Source organism: Pseudophryne corroboree, chromosome 6, assembly GCF_028390025.1.
Source record: "Pseudophryne corroboree isolate aPseCor3 chromosome 6, aPseCor3.hap2, whole genome shotgun sequence".
In the NCBI taxonomy this organism is placed as follows: domain Eukaryota; kingdom Metazoa; phylum Chordata; class Amphibia; order Anura; family Myobatrachidae; genus Pseudophryne; species Pseudophryne corroboree.
Window position 1 is genome coordinate 278,815,867 of NC_086449.1, and position 24,186 is coordinate 278,840,052.

Below are 24,186 nucleotides of genomic sequence, written 5' to 3' on the forward strand. Positions count from 1 at the left end.
CTAAGTATACTGGGGTGTGGAAAAATCTCACAAGTGGGAAGTTTTTTTTTTGGACTTTTTCTAACTGGCTGCATAACGAGAGGGAATTGTAAAGGGCCCTACATATTGGCCAATCTGCCGCCAAGCTGCCCGACAGCGGATACGGCCGACGGGCGACCCGGCGGCGGGGAGCAGTGATGGGGGGAGTGACGTTTCTTCACTCCCCCCGTCACCCGGCTCCGTAGCAGTGCAGGCAAATATGGACGGGATCGTACATATTGGCCTGCATGCCCAGCCGATGGGTCACCAGCGATGAACGAGCGCGGGGCCGTGCATCGTTCATCGCTGGTGCCTCCACACTCAAAGATATGAACGGTATCTCGTTCATTAATGAACAAGATCGTTCATATCTTTGAGTAATGTCGGCCAGTGTGTAGGGCCTATAACAGAATCAACTTTCCTCCCACACAATTTGGATTACGATGTCTGTGCTATAAGAATAAGAGCAATAGTGACAAAATCTCTGCATTTTGCTCAAATGCAGAACAAAAGTAATTTGGAAAATGTTAGCATAGAATAGATAATGGACTACAATCCTGTGTTCATATCCTGTAATTAGTGCTTCCTCAATCAATGACTACAGGAAACAAAGATTAAAAAAACAAAACAATTCAAAAATTTCAATTTTGCAGTCAGTTTATTGTCAGAAACAGTTTAGAAAGAAAAGAAATCCTCAAAAGAAAATTGTGATGTAGTAGATTGATGTATCTTTTCAGATATACAGTAATTATGTCATATCCTGTTTCACACCCTGGTGTTAACAGTAGGCGACCTATGCCACAGGAGCAAAGCCAACCTGGTTGTTTCCAAAGTCGTAAACTGAATAATACTGCCTCAGGAAAACATCTCCCAGAATCCACAGTGGGTCTCCATTCTGAGCTGGAAGGCTGATACTCAGGAAGTTGGCAGAGCAGTATCCTTTCTCCTACAATGAGTAATATAGGTAACCATCATTTTTTGCTTGATATTATTTTATTTAACATACTGTTATGTACATAGGTATATCAGTCTGTATGCCTAACTAAGAAAAGTCAACTATCTGAGTATCTAAAGAAAATACAGTATATGTACTATATGTCCAGCATCTGTAATATAGTGAACGATAAGGCGTATGTGGATATTTCCTGTTTTCAGTTTGGAATTGGATTTAGAACATACAACAAATGCATTTTTCCAAGAAAGGCCACATTTATGGTACTATTGCCTAAGGCAGGCATTCCCAACCACGGTCCTCAAGGCACACCAACAGTGCAGCTTTTAGTGATATCCAGGCTTCAGCACAGGTGACTTAATTAGTAGACATATAGATTGGTAAATGCTCAATTAGCTTAGTGATATCATTCAGGTGCTCAAAAGGAAGGGGTATTTCTGAGCAAGAAAAAAAGCAATTGGTTTCCCCAGCACCCTGAATGATAACAGTAACCAGATATAAATCCCACATGATAATAGAATTCAGAGATCTTCGTTACACATATTTGCGCAAATGTGTGGTTAAGCCCCAAAGCCACATCAAGGCCTCTCTGTATATTTGGGGTCCCTAGCACTATATCTAGGTGCAGGGTGTGGCACCCCAAAACACCAGAATGAGCCAGAAAGCCCAGCGTGGCATACCAGTGTAAAAAACTGGCTTTGGGGCTTAACCACACATTTGCGCAAATATGTGTAACGAAGATCTCTGAATTCTATTATCATGTGGGATTTATATCTGGTTACTGTTATCATTCAGGGTTCTGGGGAAACCAATTGCTTTTTTTCTGACTTAATTAGTAGCTCAGTTATTTTGATTTAAACATCTGTGCTACAGCCTAGATATCCCTAAAACCTGCACTGTTGGTATGCCTTGAGGACCGTGGTTGGGAATGCCTGGCGTAAGGGTTCGCATTTCGGATCTTTAAGCAACTGCTGCAGAGCCCCTGACAGTTAACAGCACATTGTGAGCCTCAGTTACTATACTGTAGGTTTAGGAACAATCCAGCTAAAAGGCAGAAATTTGCACCTAGACAAACCATGTTAAGATGTAGATAGCAGATAGAATAAGTATGAAATATCACAATGACTTTACCTGAACGATGTAAGCAGATGGCGGCAATGGGAAAGATACACCATTCATAGTGAAGCTCAGAGTTGGCATATTTTGAAGATTGTTGCAGTTAACATAATACTAAAAAAGAAAACAGTGTAAACTTGAGGTACAAAAACAAACATGTTTATCAAGAAGTATCGTTATGTACAGTAAGTATAGTCTATGCTATGTAAAATATGTGTACAGTGCCAACATGCAATCTATATGCAACATATCTCTGCAAACTACAGAGGTCTGTCATATTGCTGTCATCAGTGGCTGAACTTGTGAGTGGTGGGCCCAGGTGCAAAACTATGCTTTGGGCCCCCCTCCTCTACCCCACTCCAAGTTCACAATATGCCACATGACAGTGGGTGTCAGGGAGAGGTATAGGATGACGGAGATGAAGCAGAGGTGATGGGGAGGTGACAGGGATATGGAAAGTTGGTGAAAGGGAGAGCCAATGGGTGATAGGAAAAAGGTGACAGGGAGAGGGTGAGAGGGAGTAGAAGTGGGTGCCAGGGAGAGGCATTGGAGGATGCAAAGGGTGACTGGGAGAAAGTGAAGAGGAGAGGCAGAGGGTATGAGAGGTTTCTGTAGGAAGGAGTAAAGGTGGTAAACTGAGTTGGCAGGGTCCACTGAGACATGAAATGAAGGTATCAGTCTGGGAGATAGGCAGAAATAAAAAAAACAAGCAGCTGTAACATGAGCGCTGATGAGAGACAATACTTATGTTAGGGTAAAGGAGGAATTATGTTAGGGAAGAGGAGAGGGAAGGAGGGTAGGAGATACAGAGGGAGGGAGATAGAGAGGGGGTGTGAAGATGAAAGAAAAGAGGGACACAGAAAGAGAGATGAGAGACGGAGGGAGAGGGGGGGCAGAGAGAGTGAGGGGAAGACAAAGTGAGGGAGTCAGAGAGACAGAGAAGGGAGTGACATAAAGAGGGAGTGACAGATAAAGAGGGGGAGACAGAGAGATAGGGGGAGATGGAGAGAGAGATGGGTGAAGAGGAATGAAGAGAGAGAGAGGTGCAGGAGAACAGAGAGAGAGATGAGAGACGGAGGGAAAGAGAGAGAGGCAGAGATGGAGAGAAGGGCAGAGATGGAGAGAGGGAGTTGGAGACAGAGAGAGGGGGAGACTGAGAAAGAGAGAGAGGGGATAGATGAGCAGAGAGGCTGACAGAGAAAGAGAGGGGGGATGCTGGGATGGAGAGAGAGGGGTGAATGGGAAACAATAAAGGGGGAGATGGAGAGAGAGAGGGTTGAAGAAGAATGAAGAGAGGTGCAGGGGAGTAGAAAGAGAGATGGGAGATGGGGGGAGAGAGAGAAGTGCGGAGATGGAGAGAGAGGGGGGGGGATGAGAGAGAGTGGAAGGAGGGGAAGAAGGTGGGAGAGAGAGGAGAGGGAGAGACTGAGAAAGTGAGGGGGGTAACAGGGAAACAGAGAGTTGGGGAGATGGAGAGGGGGAAGATGGAGAGAGAGACAGAGAGAACGGAGGGATGGAGAGAGAAGGGAGGGATGGAGAGAGATGGGGGACAGAGAGAGGGGGGGGGTACAGGGAGAGGAGGAGGGGGAGAGAGATGAGAGAGAGGGGGCCATAGGAGAGAGAGTGCTCACTTAAGAGGACAGAGGGAATGAGAGGGGGCCAAGGAGGGGAGAGAGGACAGACAAAGAGAGAGGCTGCACAGCACTTGTCACTTGTAGTACTATAGCATTGTTTTTTTTTCTACCTGGCCTCTGGCTTGTACAATCCGGGGCTGATGCTGAGCGTGGAGATGGGCAGTGAGTGCCTCTGCTTCCCTCGCAATCACTTTTGGCGCTGAGGATGTCAGGCGATGGGGGTGGAATGTAAGTATGAAAAGGCAGTGAGGAGCTGAGAGAGCAGCCCCTCCTCCCGCTGTATCCACGCTGTCCCACACAGTCTGTATTATTGAGTATGTGGGGAGGAGCAGGGAGAGCGGCCCCTCATCCCCCTTTGGCCAGGCACTCAGCATCACTCCGGCAGCAGCACAATATCTAAGTAGAGGAGGAGGTATACGCAGGGGCACCGGAATGTTTTGAGGTGGGGGGGCGTAGAAAAAAATCATTTTGGAGCTCCCCCCAAACCTCCCCACCTCCCCAGTGAAGGTAAGCGGTGCTTACCTCCGGGCGACTCTTGCTGTAAAAATCAATGTGCTGCCACAGCCTTTTATGCCCCATGTCTTCCTAGCCGGCTCTTCACTGATACATTACTGGAAGGAGGCGGGGATGTCCCAGCAGGCTCAGCATGACCACGCCTTCTCCCAGTAATGTATCAGTGAACAGCCGGCCAGGAGGACATGGGGAACAGCAGGCAGCAGCAGCACATTGATTTTTACAGCAGTAGTCACCCGCGGGAATCCGGGGGTAAGCGTCCCCCTAACCCACGCCTGTGCCTCTTCTCATTTGCCCCCCCACACACCTCTTCCCTGTTTCGATACCTATGGGTATACGAGAGGCGAAGGAAGGAGATGGGAGATCGTCCCTCCTCACCCTTCACCTGCAGCATGGCACAAAATATGTGGTGGCGTGCTGTGCGATGTTAATGGCAGCCTGTGGAGAAGGTTCGGGCAGCGTCATAATGAGTCAGTGTGACACATTATGAACCCAGCAGCTTTGGGCCCCTTCACTGCGTTTGGCCCCAGTGCAGTGCACTGGTTGCATTGGCGCAAGTTCCGCCACTGGCTGTCATGACAGTGAGAGGCAATGCAGAGAATCAGGGGAGGGGGAGAGGTGATGTGGAGCATCTGGAGAGAGGTGATGCGGAGCATCAGGGGAGAGGGAGAGATGATACGGAGAATCTGGGGAGGGTGTGAGGTGAAGCAGAGCACCAGGAGAGGGTGTGAGGTGATGCGGAGCATCAGGGGAGCAACAAGAGGTGAAATTGTGGGCGGGAGGGGGTTTTGCGAGCTATGTGTAGGATTGTCCACCAAAGAGGAGCAGCTATAGGAGGAACAGGCATGACAGGATGGATCCACAGCTAGGCAGGATTAGCACACACCAGTCCAGCACCATTACTGACATAACCATCTGCCAGCCCTCACTGTACTCTATTCAGGGCCGGCTCTACCATTAGGCAGCTTTAGGCGGTTGCCTATGGGCGCCGGCCCCTGGAGGGCACCACTGTATTAATCTAGCAAAAAAGTGAAGGAAATCTATGCAGCCTCCTCCATTTACACCGCACTGACTGCTGCTGAACAAAGTCACAACATTTTGTGACTATGGTTACAATATACTTTTTCACTTTAAAATTGTTGTTGCTTCTCTCTGTATATGTATAATGATGCAATTCACCCCAGCCCACCTAGTGACCACCTGCATCTTCCCTCCGAGAGGTGGTGGTGGTGGGGTTTGCAGGATAGGGGGCGCTAGGTTGAAGCTTTGCCTAGGGTGCAGTGAGACCTTGCACCGGCCCTGACTCTATTTAATAAAATTTCCTATATGCAGTGAATGCCAATAGGCGGCGAGAGACATTCCTGATGGGCGGCGCTAGACACGCCTGATGGGTGGCACTAGACATGCCCAATGGGCGGTGCTTGTCACGCCCATCCAATGGTGCACCCCCTTATAAAATGTGCTGCGCACACCTATGTGTACATGTTACAAGACCTAAGTAAAATGTTGTATAATAATATTTTATTCTTACTCCTCCATTCTGAGTCTGTTGAATGCCAAGGTATGGCAGGAGCTGTTGCATGTATGGTGAAGGGATGTTGAGCTGGGTTGTTCCAGTATCTACAATGGCCTGGCAACCATTGCTACACCAGCCGGTAGCTTGTCCATTGATGGAAAATCTGGAGAAATAAACTCTATTTTAGTAAAAAAGGCAAAATACATGAATATTGGGCTACACTGCAACCTCAGCTCTGCAAATGCCACTGGCAAGGAAGTCCAGCATCAGAGCATTTTGTACCTAATGGAATGGGTCACGTTGGAGGGTATGTGACATGTGCGGTACATCCATTTCAGACTTGGACAAATGCCAGTTGCTAGTTCACCATCATGAATAAAACATGTATGCTGTAAGTCTCCATTTCTCCCAGACAATGCACTAAAATGCACTGTCCCTCTTACTGGGGAGTACATTGTAGCAAAGAAATCATGTGATGTCATCTAACTAGTCACCATTACAATTATTGTCTGACATCAAGGCAGAGCTGGATTAAAGTTTGTGGGGGCCCCAGGGCAACTAACTTCTGGGGGGGCCCTACCAATGATATTGTCTACATGATATGACTCAGAATCAGACCCCATGTCAGCTCTGCTATAATTTCAATCGTATAATTCTGAAACAGTTGAAACTACTGTATGATGCATAGGGTGGTTTGTTAAAGTCAAATTAGGGAATTACAGGAAACTTACTCCTGAAGAGCAATCTGCCAGTAGAGTTGGTTTGAGAGTGGCACCCAGCTGATCTGGCCAGTGTAGAGGTTGGTATTCACGCCTCCAAAAGTAACTTCACCTGATTGGCTGCAGAAAAAGAGAAGTGTAAGTACATTAGTTTAGTATGATAGCAAAAGTATGCCATATTAATGTTAAGTTAGCTGGTATCATAGAAGTATGAATAAAAACACATATTTAAAAAAAAATACAAATGCTTACAGAAAAATTGGTGAGTGGCTGTGGGAATAGGGGTACACTTCTGACCTTTTTCCATGTGTCTGTATAATATAAATAGCAAGTCTTGGGTATCTTTTATGTTTTTTAAAGTCAAAGCTAATGGTGTGTACACACGGTGAGATATTTTTTTACGATTTTGACTATATAGTCAAAATCGTAAGAAAAGTTAGTGCATATCGCAAGGTGAAAGTCACTATGCGATCCCGATTCGATGCCGCGGTCGGCATCGCAAGCCTAGATAGACTGTGCTGGCAAGTCAATTTTGACTATCTCTATAGAAGAGATAGTCAAAATTGACACTTAGCCAAAATCGCACGTAGTCAGTATCGGAAGCACACTCATTATGTGCGTGCGATGCCGACCTAGCCACTGTCGCATAGTGAGAATCGGGCATAGCCCGAATCTCACCGTGTGTATGGGCCATAAGACAACGTATTTCAGACCACTTTTATCATTGGGCTTTCGTACAGGAGCGGTTCTTGGTGCGGGCAAGCAGTGCCTGCGCCCTGGGGCGCTGCGGCCTGGGGGCGAGGCCGCAGTCACCTCGCAGGCACCGCCACCTACCCTCACCCCGCTCCTCACTCCCCGGCTGCAGCAGACGCCGTGGGCTGTGTGGGTGTCCGCTGCAGCCGGGAAGCAGGAGCGGGGCAGTGGTAAGTATTGTTTTTTTATTTTTGTGTGTGTTTGACAGTGACAGGGGGCACAACTACTGGGGGCACAGCAACAGGGGGCACAACTACTTGGGGCAAATCTAGGGGCATAACTGTGGCCATGCCACTCCTCTATGAGGCCATGCTCCTGTTTTTTGGCGCGCACTAACTGTTTTGCCACCGGTGGGGGGACGCCAGTGGACACTTTTGCACTGGGCGCACAAGGTGTAGAACCGGCCCTGCTTTCTTATACAGTTGGGGGCATGGGGCTGCAAGGTACAGGGAAATGGTTTGAACAACACCACTTTTGGGAACCAACATTGTACATATTCCCTCATATGCCATAGAATTATCTAGCTTGTCCTTCCTTGTTCCAGTGACAGGTATTTACCCTGCTCACACACTCCATGCTGGCATCATTCATGAATGCTAAACATGTGCGCAGACAATTGCAGTCAGCAAGATGTCTGAGCTCAAGTGTTGAAACTGTTTCAAGCCATATACATACAGTGCAACTATAGGGTGACATGAATGAACAGTTCAGCCAGGGACAGATTTCAAGTCTGATCCCCAGGCAGTGTTTATGTAGGGATATTAGGATGGAGGCTTCTAGTTCAAGATATTTTTTGTTTCATTTTTGTAATTCTTCTGGGTGTTGGCAAAGAGGTATGCTAACATCTACATGCCTGCCAGCATAAATAAATCTCTGATTATCTTAATTATGTGTGTAGACGTATTTATTTTATAGCATGTGGCAGAGATTGAGGTAAGGAAGATGTGGTGGGAGGGAGCAAACAGTAACAACAGCCCAGGGGGCTAAATATTTGAGTATATCTCTGCTTGCAGCCATGATAAAAAAGGACATAGTTTACTACTCCCATAATAAAGTACAAATAATGTTTGAGTTGAATTCTCGTTTACACACAATATTGTATAAGTAAATAATGGGATGGGCAAAAAGGCACAATATAAGAAACTAAATTATGGCAAGCACTTTTCAAAAATACTGCCAAAAGAAAAAACCCAGACCTGTTTTTATTTTGGAACTAAATAAGCATCTCTATGTTCTGAATGTATTTCTCAATTACTGGGCCATTGGATTGATTAATTAATTAATTAATCTGCACAAATACATACTTAAATATTTATCAGTTATTGTCAGCAGATGTTGGACATTTGTGTTTAATGATAATAATCCTATATAATAAGAGGCTGACGCTGCTCCTCACCTCTATGGAGGGAATTCAAGTGTTTTGCACGCTGGCGGCCACTAGATGGCGCCCAACAGAGCAATTCTAGTGTTGCTCCGCTCGGATGTGCACAGCCAATGGCGCTGACAATACTGTTATGTTGTTGCGTCATTTTGAAAACTAGTATAGTATATTAATATATGCAATAATTGTCAAGACATTCAATTACATTAATATACTGTATAAAAATAGTTTAATGTGACTTCCACATATAGAGGGAGATAGAGGGAGATGTATTAAACCTTCTGAAAAGGACCTGTGCCCATAGCAACCAAGCAGTTTATAGCTATCATTTATAACGTGCATACTATAAAATGATAACTAGAAACCGATTGGTTACTATTGGCAACTTCTTCTCTTGTCCTTTTTAGAAGGTTTGATACATCACCTCCTTAGTATTAATATTATCATTCGACACCTGTACACTACCACTACTCTTTCTCTATGCTATTGTGGGGTATTAATATAAACACTCATCAAATGTACACATGGTACATATAGTAGCGATTTACAGCTGGGTGCATCTTGAGATGTATGTAACTGCGCATATGCATGTAAATGCACTTTTTCATGTAAGTGCATTGTCCTGCTTATGGCCAGGTGCTATCAAGAGCCCAATGTGAGTAACAGCTTCCAATGGTAATGAGCACAACCCTTCATGTTTGTTCAGCAAAATGGTAATGCAGGTACCTAGGTACTAATCATGTTTATAGCAGAAATACATTTATATTCTCTTGATTGAATCTCTTCAGATATAGCAGAGTTTATTGCTGTGAAAGTACACCATGACAAATGAATGCCATATCTGAAATTAAATGCCAGGGATTTCCCATTATCCTTGAACTTTCTGTTCACTGCAGCAGACGCTACTACATCTATAAATTTATAGCATATAAACAGAGACAAACCGCATACCTGCCAAGGTAGACACTGAACATGGGCTGGTTCAGGAGATTCTCCTGCAGTATTCCTTGCATAACAGTGCCAGCACCATCCACTGACAGGCCAGGATAAGCCAATCCCAGTATACCATCAAATGGAGAGTAATAGAAGTTGCCACTGGGTTCTGTAATGGTCAATCCAAATTCTTGGTTTGTTATAGTAAGACCTTGAATCTAGGCAAATGGAATCAAAATAAATAAATTGGTAATTAAATTTGGAAATGCTGCTATACATACAGTAGGTTAAGGCAGACAAAACCTGCAGTATAGGCGGCAGTATAGGGCTGTTTAAGGGACTTAAAACATAACCTCAGTAACTGATAAATTAATATGTTTATCAAAATAGTTGTGTTCAGTAGGTGGCAATTATGGGCTTGTGCGTGAGTGTGTGTGTGTGTGTACTCAGTTGTCTTCCGGCCACAATAAAAAGGCACCAGTGATGCCAGGAGAGATATAGTTGTGTGCCCAAATTGGACATTTTACTAGAGTAGTGGTTAAACCCTTTAATCTGACATGTGTGGCCAGCTTCATAAAAGAATATCTGTAAGGGTGTTTCACTGCTCTTTGCTGTTGCGGGTATAATCCAGAGACACCCATATAACACTACTTACATAGACAGTATCATATCCAAACACGCCAGTGACACTGCTGGCAACATTTCCACCGCCATATCCCATGTTAAAGCGTTGTCCATTGGAAGTGTAAGTGGAGGACTGGCTTGGGTTAAATGTATGGTGATTTGCTGAAGAAAAAAAAAAAAGGGAGCATATTACATGTTAAATGTCATATTTGTAGAAATGCTCCTTTTATGATCCTTTCATTTTAGAAGCTTCTATTGAGTAGGACAGAGGTTCTCAAATGCTGTCCTCAAGGCACACCAATGGTCCAGGTTTTAAGTATATCCATGCTTGGCCACAGGTGACTTAATTAGCACCTCAGTCGGTTTGATTTAACCATCTGTGCTGAGCCATGGATATACCTAAAACCTGGACTGTTGGGGTGCCTTGGGTGCCATGTGTGAGAACCTCCGGAATAGGCAATGTATTCTTGCAACATTGAAAGTAGTAGAGTTTTTTTAATTAACTAGAAATATTAAAATGTGCAAGAAAATGATATTTACAGGAATTGCTACTTTTTCTTACAATTAGCCTCCTTTTCCTAGACTACACGATTAACTCCAAGTATTATCCCCCTTTTTTAAATCTCTAACAGCCTACAGAGTTGAAATGTTTCTGTAGTGCAAGAGGAACGTGGAAATTGCTTTGCATTACATGCATAGGACAAGATCGAATAATGGGGGGTCATTCCGAGTTGTTCGCTCGTTGCCGATTTTCGCTATACTGCGATTAGTCGCTTACTGCGCATGCGCAAGGCTCGCAGAGCACATGCACTTAGTTATTTTACACAAAAGTTAGGTATTTTACTCACGGCATAACAAAGCTTTTTCATCGCTGTGCAGATCGTAGTGTGATTGACAGGAAGTGGGTGTTTCTGGGCGGTAACTTGCCGTTTTATGGGAGTGTGCGGAAAAACGCAGGCGTTCGAGTTGCAAAACGCAGGAGTGGCTGGAGAAACGGGGGAGTGGTTGGGCAAACGCTGGGTGTGTTTGTGACGTCAAACCAGGAGCGAAAAGGACTGAGCTGGTCGCAATGGCTGAGTAAGTCTGGAGCTACTCAGAAACTGCTAAGAATTTTCTATTCGCAATTCTGCTAATCTTTCGTTCGCACTTCTGCTAAGCTAAGATACACTCCCAGAGGGCGGCGGCCTAGCGTGTGCAATGCTGCTAAAAGCAGCTAGCGAGCGAACAACTCAGAATTACCCCCAATGGGTAGCTAAGAGCTGGTGCAAACCTCAAACCTTTCTGAAGAGTAGAGAAGGTTGTAGATGTTTCCACATAATATAGTCAGCCCCTGAAATGTGCACTCTTTTCCCTTCTGCAAATTATTTACAAACTTCTCTTATTATTGAACTCCCTCCGCCCAAGCCAAAAATATGAAGAATCAAAAATTGAACAAAAACTGGTTAAAAAAGTCAAAAGCGTATTTTCTCATTTTAAGCTCTTAATCAAACAGCTAATAAAATAGTTACAGTTATTTCATCATATAAATCCAGAGATTGGTAAGGCAATGCTCCTGTAGAAAATTATTGAACATGTCAGATACTCACTGCAAGCTGTACTTGTACAGTATGTTGAAGGAACCCAGAGGTTGGAAGATCCTGTATCAAAAAGAACCAAGAAGTTCTGGGGAGGAGTACCAATGCTTATTGGCCCATAGTAATATGTCTGCAGTACAAAGATATGTCATGTAATTAGATTAAATGTAACCTCTTAATGAAACTCGTGTTTTTAATACATATCAGTGTGTTTGGGCGCACAGACTACAAGTGCCCACCAGAAAATATTGTCCTAATGCTAAGAAAATTAGTAAATTGTTAGTACCAGTTACAAGCATATCTTCCATGAAAACTATATAATTGTTATACAATGCAATTTGCAAATGAGGATTTCTTATGTTATATGGGGTGTACTGTATGTTTGTATTTATGGTATGCTTATATCAAAAATGCAATAAGGTATATGCAATTGTTTTTCTATAGCAGCAGGGTTGGAATGACATATAGATAAATATCATGAGAAAATCCCCAGTGGGTCCAATTACCGAGGGCCCTCCCCCTCCTCTGGGGGCCAGGTTCCGGATCATATACTTAAATTATATATTGTTTCTCTACTATATGCTCACTACCTAGGAGGGGCAGTGCCATGGGTGAACTTGGGTTTCTATGGGAACTACACCAAGATTAGCACTCCTGCCAATCAAAATGGGTGGCCTCTCTTTTATAGAGTGGCCCTGTTCTTTGCCAGCTGTATCCTCTATTTTGGTTGACCAAGTCCATCTAAGGTGGCTAACCACACCCACATTGGTGGATGACTACACCCCTTGTAGTATGGGCCCGTATCACGGCATTCTCCTGGTGGGCCCTTCATGCCCCAGTCCCACACTGTATACCAGGTCCCTCTATGTAAGTGGTATTTGTGCTGATCAGTTTCTCAGGTTTACAGCGCACTGGTGGTGGTAGGGAGAGGTCTCCATATGCCCAATATATCAACAATGGAATTGCAGCAAGGAGGGCAAGTGCTAGATAATAACTGCTTTATTATTGGAGGCCAATAATGCTACTGTCTAACAACAGCCATCTGCACTTTCCCCACCAGCAATGCAATGTTATCTTACTACCAGTGATGTGCAATGGGGTGAGGCAGTTGCACCAGAGGTTTGACTGTATAAAGTATATAAAAAAACTACAAAGAATATGTTAGAAACATCTTCTTTGTATTATTCTAATCATTTTTATAGTTAAAACTGTGAAGTAAAAAGTCTATGGCAGGTGTGGCAATGCCTCCACTGCCTATCTTTTCTGCACTTCTCTTATCAAAACTCACCAAATTTCCAGGCGTTTATACTGCTGCACATGTGTATAGTGCCCACATGAACCCTTTGGCATATATATATTATGTGTAAATCTAGCTCTGGTGCTAGCCGGTGTCTCCTGAGCCATTTACCTCACTGCACGTCCCAGCTTACTACCTTATTTATCATGTGTAACCCATGTTCCTTACAGTGTAAGTACATTTCGTTAAGTCAGTCTTTCTATCTTCTGCTTCATTTCTTTGTATGTAATGGTTTGTATCATGTCATGATCTCTTCAATGTATTATGAATTTAAGCAGATAATACTAAAAATGATGATGATAATAATAATAATAATAATAATAATAATAAAAGTCATATTTGCAAAATAGACTCTTTGGGTGTATTTTACACATATAACCAAAAAAGTGCCTTTATTATGAAAATAGTGCCTTGGCTCTAAAGAAGCCTTAATAAATACATGTACAAAAAATAGACAGAGCTATATCTGACATACATCAAAGTACATGGATTCAGAAGCAACAGCATAACCCATGTATCTATGAGACAGATCAATCTTGTGAGACTGCAGGTACTTTCCCAGCACTCCAGCTTCCCTCATGTTCTGTCGGATGGACTTTCCCTTGGTCAGAGGAACTCTGAAAATGAGCATAAAAATCATAAATATAATTGCTGATGAGCACTATCATAGAATGTTTTGTATATTTAGGAGCTATTTACAATTCCCAATGAAATGCAGATCTGCGCAAAAGTTAAATATCTATGATAGGGAGCCTGATCTTACAATAAACAGGAGAACAGATTTTCACAGTAGTGTGTCCATTAGTTGCATTTTGCTATTACATCAATAATACTGGCCGCTCATGTTTGGCAGCATGTGTGGAAGGCACAGATAACACTTTATTGCTTTTATCCAGTATGATCATAAAAAGTAAATTGGCCTCATTATCTAAGGAATGACCAATGCCAGCTGACACAAGAAACTCCTGTGTGAGGTGATCACACCAAATCTTCAATCCTGCCTCATAAAACCCACACTGCTAGCATCCCATCTCATCTGATTCGGCTTGATTAGGATGGGCTACATACTACACAAAGAACAGTTAATTTGATTGAATTGAACAAAATGACCAACAACATAATTAATTTTTTGTGTGTTAGTTTTAAAGCAACATATAACAAAAGTATTAAACAAGATAATTTTCTTTTTATTAGAAGTATGCCCCGTCTGATGGACTTACCTCACAAGCCCCTCTGAGAGCTGCAAACAAACGAGAGCGAAGATTAAAATTTTCATGACTGCAGTTTTCCTCCAACCTCACCAGTAGAACCCAGCTAGTGTTTGATTCGTGGGATCTACGTTTATATAGTGAAACTAGTTACATTATCAGCAAATATCACCCTACACAGTCGCTGTACTGTGTTTGTTTACCTTCGTGCCAAGCATAATTATGCCAAGTCAACATCACCGCCATTTGGCAAAATGTTGGGTTGCTTAAGATAAGAGCTTTTATTAAGTGATATCAAAGTGCCATTTTCCATCATTTAATATACAATGTATTTAACCTTCAGGTTTATACAACACCTGTAGGACATTTGAATGTTTTTTCTTTCTTTTCAAAACATTTTTATTAGTGATTCTGTAGCTTAAAACATGTGTTTCCAATGACCTTTGTCTCACGAATGAATCACAATGAAATATGACCAGGTACAATAAAACGTATACAAATCTTACAATTATGCACCATGTATAGTACAAAATATATATCAATCCAAATAGAACCTAAGATGTAGGACATGCCGCGCGAAACCCCAAAATCAATCACTCTGTATTGGCGGATCATTGACTGCCAGTACTGTAGTTGTTGAAAAACTTTTTGATAAGCAAGTTCTTAGTCTGGGTGGGAAGAAATTAAATATTACTTTCCCAAAGATCGAAGAATTTAGCTACTCTAGATTCTTTATCTAAGGGTGCCTCAATCCAATCCATTCGAAAAAAATATATATTTTTTTTCTTTAAATAAAGAGAGTGAGGGTGTTTCTCAGTGGTTCCAGACTTGTAGGATAGTCTTCTTTAGCTGCAGAGCTCAAATGTAATAGTAGTTTGCTGCAACCTCAGAACACTCGTTGAGCTTGGGGCAAGATACCTAGATTAGCCCATTCAGGGGTAAATGGTATGTAATTGACCAGATTTTCTATGGCATATCTATAAACTCTAAACCAAAAGAAAAACATACAATGGTTATTCACTTGCACCCAAAAACAACTGCTGCCCAGTTACACTTCAGAGCCACACTCCTCTCTAACTCAATGTAAAACGAAATAGAACTCAGGCTCTGTTTGAAGGAAATAGAGTCTCAAATGTCCTTCTTCACAATAACAGATAATTTGTGAAATCAGTCTCTGCTTACTTGTAGACAGGAAATGAGTGTAATTATTCCAAATCTTTACTAAATATAGGCTTGAGGTGAAGGTATACCACAAGGAAACAAAAGGGGTTCTCCTAAGCAAAAATTGTTGTGACACTGACCTCTAGGGACTGCCATATGCGCACTCAAAGGTTTCTTTATGTATATGGACCACGACAGAGTCTTGACCAAACCCAGGATGACACACAGAACAAGTAATTCAAACCGCACTGACTTTAGTATAGGTCCTTATGTTCCCATAAGTTTATTTGGGCTGGTACTCATAGATCCAATTATTTCAATATCCAGCTTTATATAGGACCACGAACACTTCTCAAGTCCATGTAGTTAAAAAAACGGTTTTATTAGTTGTAATAGCCACAAGAATTCATAAAAGGTAGCACTATATATAAAAAATATACAAAATATATACAAGAGGAATAAAAGTAAATTCCTTATCAGGGGGCATTTAGCTCAGAGGTTGGTTACAGGAAGTACACTGGTGGTAATTAACCTCCTAGGTTCAGAACTAGAGGTGATGGTAAACACCACAAAGTTTTACAAAAAAAAATCTTACGTATCCTGGCCAACCAGAGAGGAGCCCGCAGCTATATCTCCACCATTGACGTGTTTTGGATATAGATCCTTTGTCCAAGTGTGGAGCTTCACCAGAGGCCATATTTATACCCCTTAAGGTCACATGATTAATGACCCAACATGATTGACAGCTGACAATCAATAACATGTTTAAAAACATATAATAGAACCTATCGCTAATACAATACAGAACTATTCTATATACCATCCCTAGAGGGGCTTAAATACCCACTTTGAGTAATATACCCAATCGATAGCATTGACAATGATGTCATCAGGGAGCGGGGGAACATCTGTTAAGTTCATTTAACTTCCAGGGAAAAAGCAGTACCTTATAATACTATGGTGCGGGCCGCTGCGGCCGCTGAATGCAGATAATACCCCTACGACACGAATGCACGTAGTGTATGCATTCCGACACAGTATGCGCACTATACAGCGACACGTGTGGCTGGATACACTTCTATACCCAAACAAGAATGGAATGCGACACCAGTTGTATATGTTATGTTGTGGTCCATCGCAGCAACAAATAAAAGGGATATACACAGAAATGCAACAATATCACAGAGAAGAGCTACAACCAATAATACATACGTTTGTTCGTGAGCACTCCTGGACCTAGGACTCAGTCTGTCTTAGCAAGATGACCTTCAGAGAATTAGCACTGAGCCTGGCCAGGAAGCCTCTTTTAAACAATGGGTCCAAAAACAATACAATGGGAAATGTAAGCTCTTCTTCCATTGGTCCGGGGGTGGGACATATCCAGTGCACTGGGGATCTTTGGTCAGCTCAACCGGTGGGCGATGACTAAGTCCTGAGATGTGATTACTGTTGTTTACATCTGAGTTCCCGCCCCGAGACCAGTTAAACCCACCAAATTATCATACATGAATCCGGTATTGCTAATAACTTATTGCCACAATATGAGACAATGGGGGTCATTCCGAGTTGTTCGCTAGCAGATTTCGGTCACAGCGCAGCGATCAGGCAAAAAAACGGCACTTCTGCACACGCGCATCGTACTATTACAATGAATGATGTAGTTTCACACAAGGTCTAGCAAAGCTTTTCAGTTACACTGCTGGCCGCAGAGTGATTGACATGCCATGGGCGTTTCTGGGTGTCAACTGACCGTTTTCTGGGAGTGAGCCTAAAAACACAGGCGTGCCAGATAAAAACGCAGGCGTGGCTGGGGAAACGTAGGCATGGCTGGCCGAACGCAGGACGTGTTCATGACATCAAAACAGGAACTGAATAGTCTGAAGTGATCGCAAGCGCTGAGTAGGTCTGGAGCTACTCTGAAATGGCACAAAATGATTTTGTAGCCGCTCTGCGATACAATTGTATTTGGTACTGAGGACGGGGCGTGAGCCTCGAAACGTCTACCTACTAATACAGCTTCTTTTGCATCTCATATATGCTGCCAGTGCCGTTCTTCATGGATATTTATATATATATATATATATATATATATATTTATATATAGTTTCCTGCTATTACAGTTAGTTATGAAATATATATATAACCATGGGTTAGATGTGTTTAAACTATGTGTACGAGAATATCAATGTTATACATTTGATATATCATACATCAATGTCATGTCACCTTTTTTGGTAATCTTGAAAGGTATTAAGGAAACAATAGTCTGGCTTGTGTATGAGTATGTTATATTGTGTTCTTGTGTGTTCTGACCTCTAGTGTAACAATGACAGTCCAGTATCTGTTGACTCAGTATACAACTCCCAAACAATTGGTGCAAACAACAGTATTTAGACATTCCCTCAGTCCAAGGTCCGAGCCAATGCACGCAGCATGCGGGTATGCGCACGCACGGTGAGTACGCACCCACACAGAGGCCACTCTGTGTGGTGTTTGCACGTGTTGAGTGTAGGTGTAATATTTTCGACTTTGACACATCAGATCCTGTTTGTAAAAAAGGTTCTAAATAATAAAGCCTCATTTGTGTATACTAGCGATTCAGCTAGATACACGGTAAAGGATGTGTTCTTGTGTTCCTGAGACATTTATATGAGAGCTTTAATGTATTTAGAATAGAGATGTGCAGCGGTCATTTTTTGGGTTTTTGGTTTTGGTTTTGGATTGGGTTCCGCGGTCGTGTTTTGGATTCGGACACGTTTTGGCAAAACCTCCCTTAAGAATTTTTGTCGGATTAGGGTGCGTTTTGTATTTGGGTGGGGTTTTTTCTCAAAAAACCCTAGAAAGCAGCTTAAATCATAGAATTTGGGGGTCATTTTGATCCTATAGTATTATTAACCTCAATAACCATTATTACCACTCATTTCCAGTCTATTCTGAACACCTCACACCTCACAATATTATTTTTAGTCCTAAAATTTGCACCAAGGTCGCTGGATGACTAAGCTAAGCGACCCAAGTGGGCGGCACAAACACCTGGCCCATCTAGGAGTGCAAAGCAGTGTCAGACAGGATGGCACTTAAGAAAATAATCCCCAAACAGCACATGATGCAAAGATAATTAAAAAAAAAAGAGATGCAAGATGGAATTGTCCTTGGGCCCTCCCACCCACCCTTATGTTGTATAAACAGGACATGCACACTTTAACAAACCCATAATTTCAGCGACAGGGTCTGCCACATGACTGTGGCTGAAATGATTGGTTGGTTTGGGCCCCCACCAAAAAAGAAGCAATCAATCTCTCCTTGCACAAACTGGCTCTACAGAGGCAAAATGTCCACCTCCTCCTCATCGTCCAGTTCCTCACCCCTTTCACTGTGTACATCCTCCTCCTCAGAGTATTAATTTGTCCCCACTAAAATCCACCATCACAGGTCCCTGTGTACTTTCTGGAGGCAATTGCTGATAAATGTCTCCACTGAGGAATTTATTATAATTCATTTTGATGAACATCATCTTCTCCACATTTTGTGGAAGTAACCTCCTACACCAATCGCTGACAAAATTACTGGCTGCACTAAACACTGTTTCAGAGTACACACTGGAGGGGGGGGGGCAACTTAGGTAAAATAAAGCCAGTTTGTGCAAGGGCCTCCAAATTGCCTCTTTTTCCTGCCAGTATACGTACGGACTGTCTGACATGCCTACAGTGATGCTGTCACTCATATAATCCTTCTCCATTCTTTCAATGGTGACAGAATCATATGCAGTGACAGTAGACGACATGTCAGTAATCATTTGCAGGTCCTTCAGTCCGGACCAGATGTCAGCACTTGCTCCTTACTGCCCTGCATCACTGCCAGTGGGTGGTTTTGGAAATGTTTTCCTTTTCCTGGCAACTCCAGTGGCGGTAGAAAATGAAGGAGGAGCTGTTGGCGGGTCACGTTCCGCTTGACTTGACAAGTGTCTCACCAGCAGGTCTTTGAACATCTGCAGACTTGTGTCTGCCAGAAAGAGAGATACAATGCAGGCTTTAAACCTAGGATTGAGCATGGTGGCCAAAATGTAGTACTCTGATTTCAACATATTTACCACCCGTGAATCCTGGTTAAGTGAATGAAGGGCTCCATCCACAAGTCTAACAAGCCTAGCGGAATCGCTCCATTTTAGCACCTCCTTCAATCTCTCCAGCTGCTTCTGCAAAAGCCTGATGAGGGTGGCAGTGTCTGAACTGACTTCCCATGTGGCAAGTTCAAAGGGTTGGAGAACCTTGCACAACATGGAAATCATTCTCCACTACGCTTGAGTCAGATGCATTCCCCCTCCTTTACCTATATCATAGGCAGATGTATTGGCTAGAATGGCCTTTTGCTGCTCCTCCATCCTCTGAAGCATATAGAGGGTTGAATTCTACCTTGTTACCACCTCATGCTTCAGTTGATGGCAGGGCATGTTCAGGAGTGTTTGCTGGTGCTCCAGTATTCGGCATGCGGTGGCTGAATGCCGAAAGTGGCCCGCAATTCTTCGGGCCACCGACAGAATCTCCTGCATGCCCCTGTCATTTTATTAAAAAAGTCTGCACCACCAAATTCATTGTATGTGCAAAACATGGGACATGCTGGAATTTGCCCACATGTAATGCACGCACAATATTGGTGGCGTTGTCCGATGTCACAAATCCCCAGGAGAGTCCAATTGGGGTAAGCCATTCTGCGATGATGTTCCTCAGTTTCCGTAAGAGGTTGTCAGCTGTGTGCCTCTTATGGAAAGCGGTGATACAAAGCGTAGCCTGCCTAGGAACGAGTTGGCATTTGCGAGATGCTGCTACTGGTGCCACTGTTGCTGTTGTTGCTGCGGGAGGCAATACATCTACCCAGTGGGCTGTCACAGTCATATAGTCCTTAGTCTGCCCTGCTCCACTTGTCCACATGTCCGTGGTTAAGTGGACAGTGGGTACAACTGCATTTTTTTAGGACACTGGTGACTCTTTTTCTGACGTCTGTGTATATTCTCGGTATCGCCTGCCTAGAAAAGTGGAACCTAGATGGGATTTGGTACCGGGGACACACTACCTCAAGCAATTCTCTAAGTCCATGTGAACTAATGGCAGATAACGGATGCACATCTAACACCAACATAGTTGTCAAGGCCTGAGTTATCCGCTTTGCAACAGGATGACTGCTGTGATATTTCATCTTCCTCGCAAATGACTGCTGGACAGTCAATTGCTTACTGGAAGTATACAAGTGGTCTTCCAACTTCCCCTCTGGGATGATGATCGACTCCCAGCAGCAACAACAGCAGCGCCAGCAGCAACAGCAGCAGTAGGCGTTCCACTCAAGGATCCATCGGAGGAATCCCAGTTAGGAGAGGACTCGTCAGACTTGCCAGTGACATGGCCTGCAGGACTACATGGCCTGCAGGACTATTGGCGTTTCTAAGGAGGAAATTGACACTGAGGGAGTTGGTGGAGTGGTTTGCAGGAGCTTGGGTACAAGAGGAAGAAGGGATTTAGTTGTCAGTGGACTGCTTCCGCTGTCACCCAAAGTTTGAACTTGTCAATGACTTCTGATGAATGCGCTCCAAGTGACATATAAGGGAGGATGTACCGAGGTGGTTAACATCCTTACCCCTACTTATTACAGCTTGACAAAGGCAACACATGGCTTGACACCTGTTGTCCGCATTTCTGTTAAAATAATTCCACATTGAAGAGGTGATTTTTTTTTTGTATTTTGACCAGGCATGTCAATGGCCTTATTCATCCCACGGACAACAGGTGTCTCCCCGGGTGCCTGACTTAAACAAAACCACCTCACCATCAGAATCCTCCTTGTCAATTTCCTCCTCAGCACCAGCAAAACCCATATCCTCATCCTGGTGTACTTCAACAGTGACATCTTCAATTTGAATTTCAGAAACTGGACTGTGGGTGCTCCTTCCAGCACTTGCAGGGGGCATGCAAATGGTGGAAGGAGCCACCTCTTCCTGTCCAGTGTTGGGAAGGTCAGGCATCGCATCTGCTGACACATTTGGACTCTCCTTGGGGATTTGTGATTGAGAAGAATGTACAGTTCTTTGCTGTGCTTTTGCCAGCTTAACTCTTTTCATTTTTCTATCGGCAGGATGAGTGCTTTTATCCTCATGTAAAGCTGAACCACTAGCCATGAACATAGGCCAGGGCCTCAGCCGTTCCTTGCCATTCCGTGTCGTAAATGGCATATTGGCAAGTTTACGCTACTCCTCAGACGATTTTAATTTAGATTTTTGGGTAATTTTACTGAACTTTTGTTTTTTGTATTTTACATGCTCTCTACTATGACATTGGGCATCGGCCTTGGCAGACAATGTTGATGGCATTTAATCATCTCTGCCATGACTAGTGGCAACAGCTTCAGCACTAGGTGGAAGTGGATCTTGATCTTTCCCTATTTTACCCTCCACATTTTTGTTCTCCATTTTTTAATGTGTGGAATTATATGCCAGTAATATATCTGGAATTAGACGGGAGTAATGTCTGGAATTAGATACCACTGTATAGATACCATATACCACTGTGACTGGAATGATGATGACCTATGCACAGTGACAGGACACTACCACAGCACCCTACAGCAGCAAGATGCAGCGCAAGACACTGGACTTTTAGTAATGTACTGTAGTATACTGAGCACCATAATGCAGCACAAGACAATGAGCAGTGATACTGAGCACTGATGAGGATACCAGAACTCACACTGAGCAGCAAGATGCAGCACTGGACTATTGTATTCTAGTATACTGGTCACCACAATGCAGCACAAGACAATGAGCAGTGATACTGAGCACTGATGAGGATACTAGAACTCACACTGAGCAGAAAGATGCAGCACTGGACTATTGTATCGTAGTATACTGGTCACCACAATGCAGCACAAGACAATGAGCAGTGATACTGAGCACTGATGAGGATACTAGAACTGACACTGGGCAGCAAGATGCAGCACTGGACTATTGTACTGTAGTATACTGGTCACCACAATGCAGCACAAGACAATGAGCAGTGATGCTGAGCACTGATGAGGATACTAGAACTGACACTGGGCAGCAAGATGCAGCACTGGACTATTGTGCTGTAGTATTCTGGTCACCACAATGCAGCACAAGACAATGAGCAGTGATACTGAGCACTGTTGAGGATACTAGAACTCACACTGGGAAGCAAGATGCAGCACTGGACTATTGTACTATAGTATACTGGTCACCACAGTGCAGCACAAGACAATAAGCAGTGATACTGAGCACTGATGAAGATACTAGAACTCACACTGGGCAGCAAGATGCAGCACTGGACTATTGTACTGTAGTATACTGGTCACCACAATGCAGCACAAGACAATGAGCAGTGATACTGAGCACTGATGAGGATACTAAAACTGCCACTGGGCAGCAAGATGCAGCACTGGACTATTGTACTGTAGTATACTGGTAATGTTTTTTTATTTGAATATTGCAACCTTCATACATCTAATTTACATATTTACAAATTTACAACATATAAATAAAGTAAAAAAATTGAACAATAACAGAAAATTTCCATTTATTTTTAACATTTTCCCCCATTTTACATATTCCCTTCACACTTTCCCTTAACTCTAACAATTTCCTTTAGAAACTTTCTTTTACCACAATTTGCCTCCTCCTCTTCCGCCATGCTTCCCCTTCACCTGTTCTTGAGCCCATACATTCCTCTCTCGCTCCTCCTTTCATTCCCCACCACCACCATTCACTCCACTCTCATTCCACCCATCCTCTCACCTTTTATACCATTTACTCTACTTTCATCCCGAACAAACCAACATTTAAACGAGAAGTCAATAATAATCTGGGCAGCACTTCCAGTGTATGCAACCATTTATAAAAGAAAACCAGTCTCAAAATTCTATTTCAACTTAAAATTGAGATAGTTATAGAAAAGTTTTTCCCAGTACCTGGAGGCTAGAAATTTTCCGTCACCCACTAAGGGGGCTTCAGCTGGCGCCACAAGTGGGACCAACTGATGACATCCAATCTCTCTTCCTCCATTTCCATCATCCGCTTCACCTCATGTAGTATTAAGCCCTCCACCATTTCACAGGGAAGGATTTTATTTCTCAATGAAACCTGACACCGTGCATTCCATAAGTGATACCTGACAGCTAGACTTATCATAAAAATTGTGCATAAATCAAAATCCTCATACCCTTTGAATGCCCCATATGCCCATCCCTGGTAATCCAAACCAGAAAGACAAGGTATTCCTAGAGCTCTTGACACTCTTTTGTAAATGTTTATATTAAAAGGACACTGAAGCAAGAAATGGTCCATACTCTCCTCCTGACCCTGACACTCCTCCCGTGGACAATCACGATCATTGGATCTTCTAAACTTCAGGTTCCCCTTAACATAGAGCTTCCCTTGGAATGAGAACCAGGCGATGTCCCTAAATTTCAACGGGATCCTCTGAGAATTTATCAGAGAAATCCCTTCTGAACATACAGTTTCTGAGCAATCCTTCAGGGCCAATGGGACATGGAAGTGAGTTTGCAAGACCCTCTTCCCCAACTCCTTCCTACTGAGATCTCTTAACTCCCCCACTCCCAAGCCCCATCGCCCAATCACTTTCAAGCACTGGATCACATAGATCGGGAGGTGGCCTCTTCTACGCCGAGAGTTTCTCAAGTGACCTCCTTCTATCCATACTGTAAGGAAGGGAGATATCCATTCTCTGTAACCGTCTGCCCACCGAGGGGGGTTCTCTGAAAACAGAC

At 43.4% G+C, this 24,186-nt stretch overlaps 1 protein-coding gene across 1 annotated transcript; it reads right to left on the minus strand.

Moving 5' to 3' along the window:
• Positions 1–749: 749 nt before the first annotated feature.
• LOC134935190 (gastricsin-like) lies at positions 750–14,306 on the minus strand. The gene is made up of 9 exons (XM_063930409.1): positions 14,251–14,306; positions 13,506–13,647; positions 11,746–11,863; positions 10,191–10,321; positions 9,554–9,753; positions 6,481–6,588; positions 5,765–5,912; positions 2,102–2,200; positions 750–964 (listed from the first exon to the last, which is right to left on the minus strand). The coding sequence occupies exons 1-9, from the start codon at positions 14,304–14,306 to the stop codon at positions 812–814; spliced, it is 1,155 nt and encodes a 384-aa protein (XP_063786479.1). The 3' UTR covers positions 750–811.
• Between the last annotated feature and the right edge of the window lie 9,880 nt (positions 14,307–24,186).

Excerpts from the sequence above, each read along its gene's own strand:
- LOC134935190 (XM_063930409.1), bottom strand. The coding sequence starts at position 14,306 with ATGAAAATTTTAATCTTCGCTCTCGTTTGTTTGCAGCTCTCAGAGGGG. Across the intron at positions 11,864-13,505 it reads CTGAATCCATGTACTTTGAT|ACATATTACTATGGGCCAAT; the intron begins GTATGTCAGATA and ends TTTGTACTGCAG. Across the intron at positions 5,913-6,480 it reads TGGCAGATTGCTCTTCAGGA|ATTTTCCATCAATGGACAAG; the intron begins GTAAGTTTCCTG and ends TTATTTCTCCAG.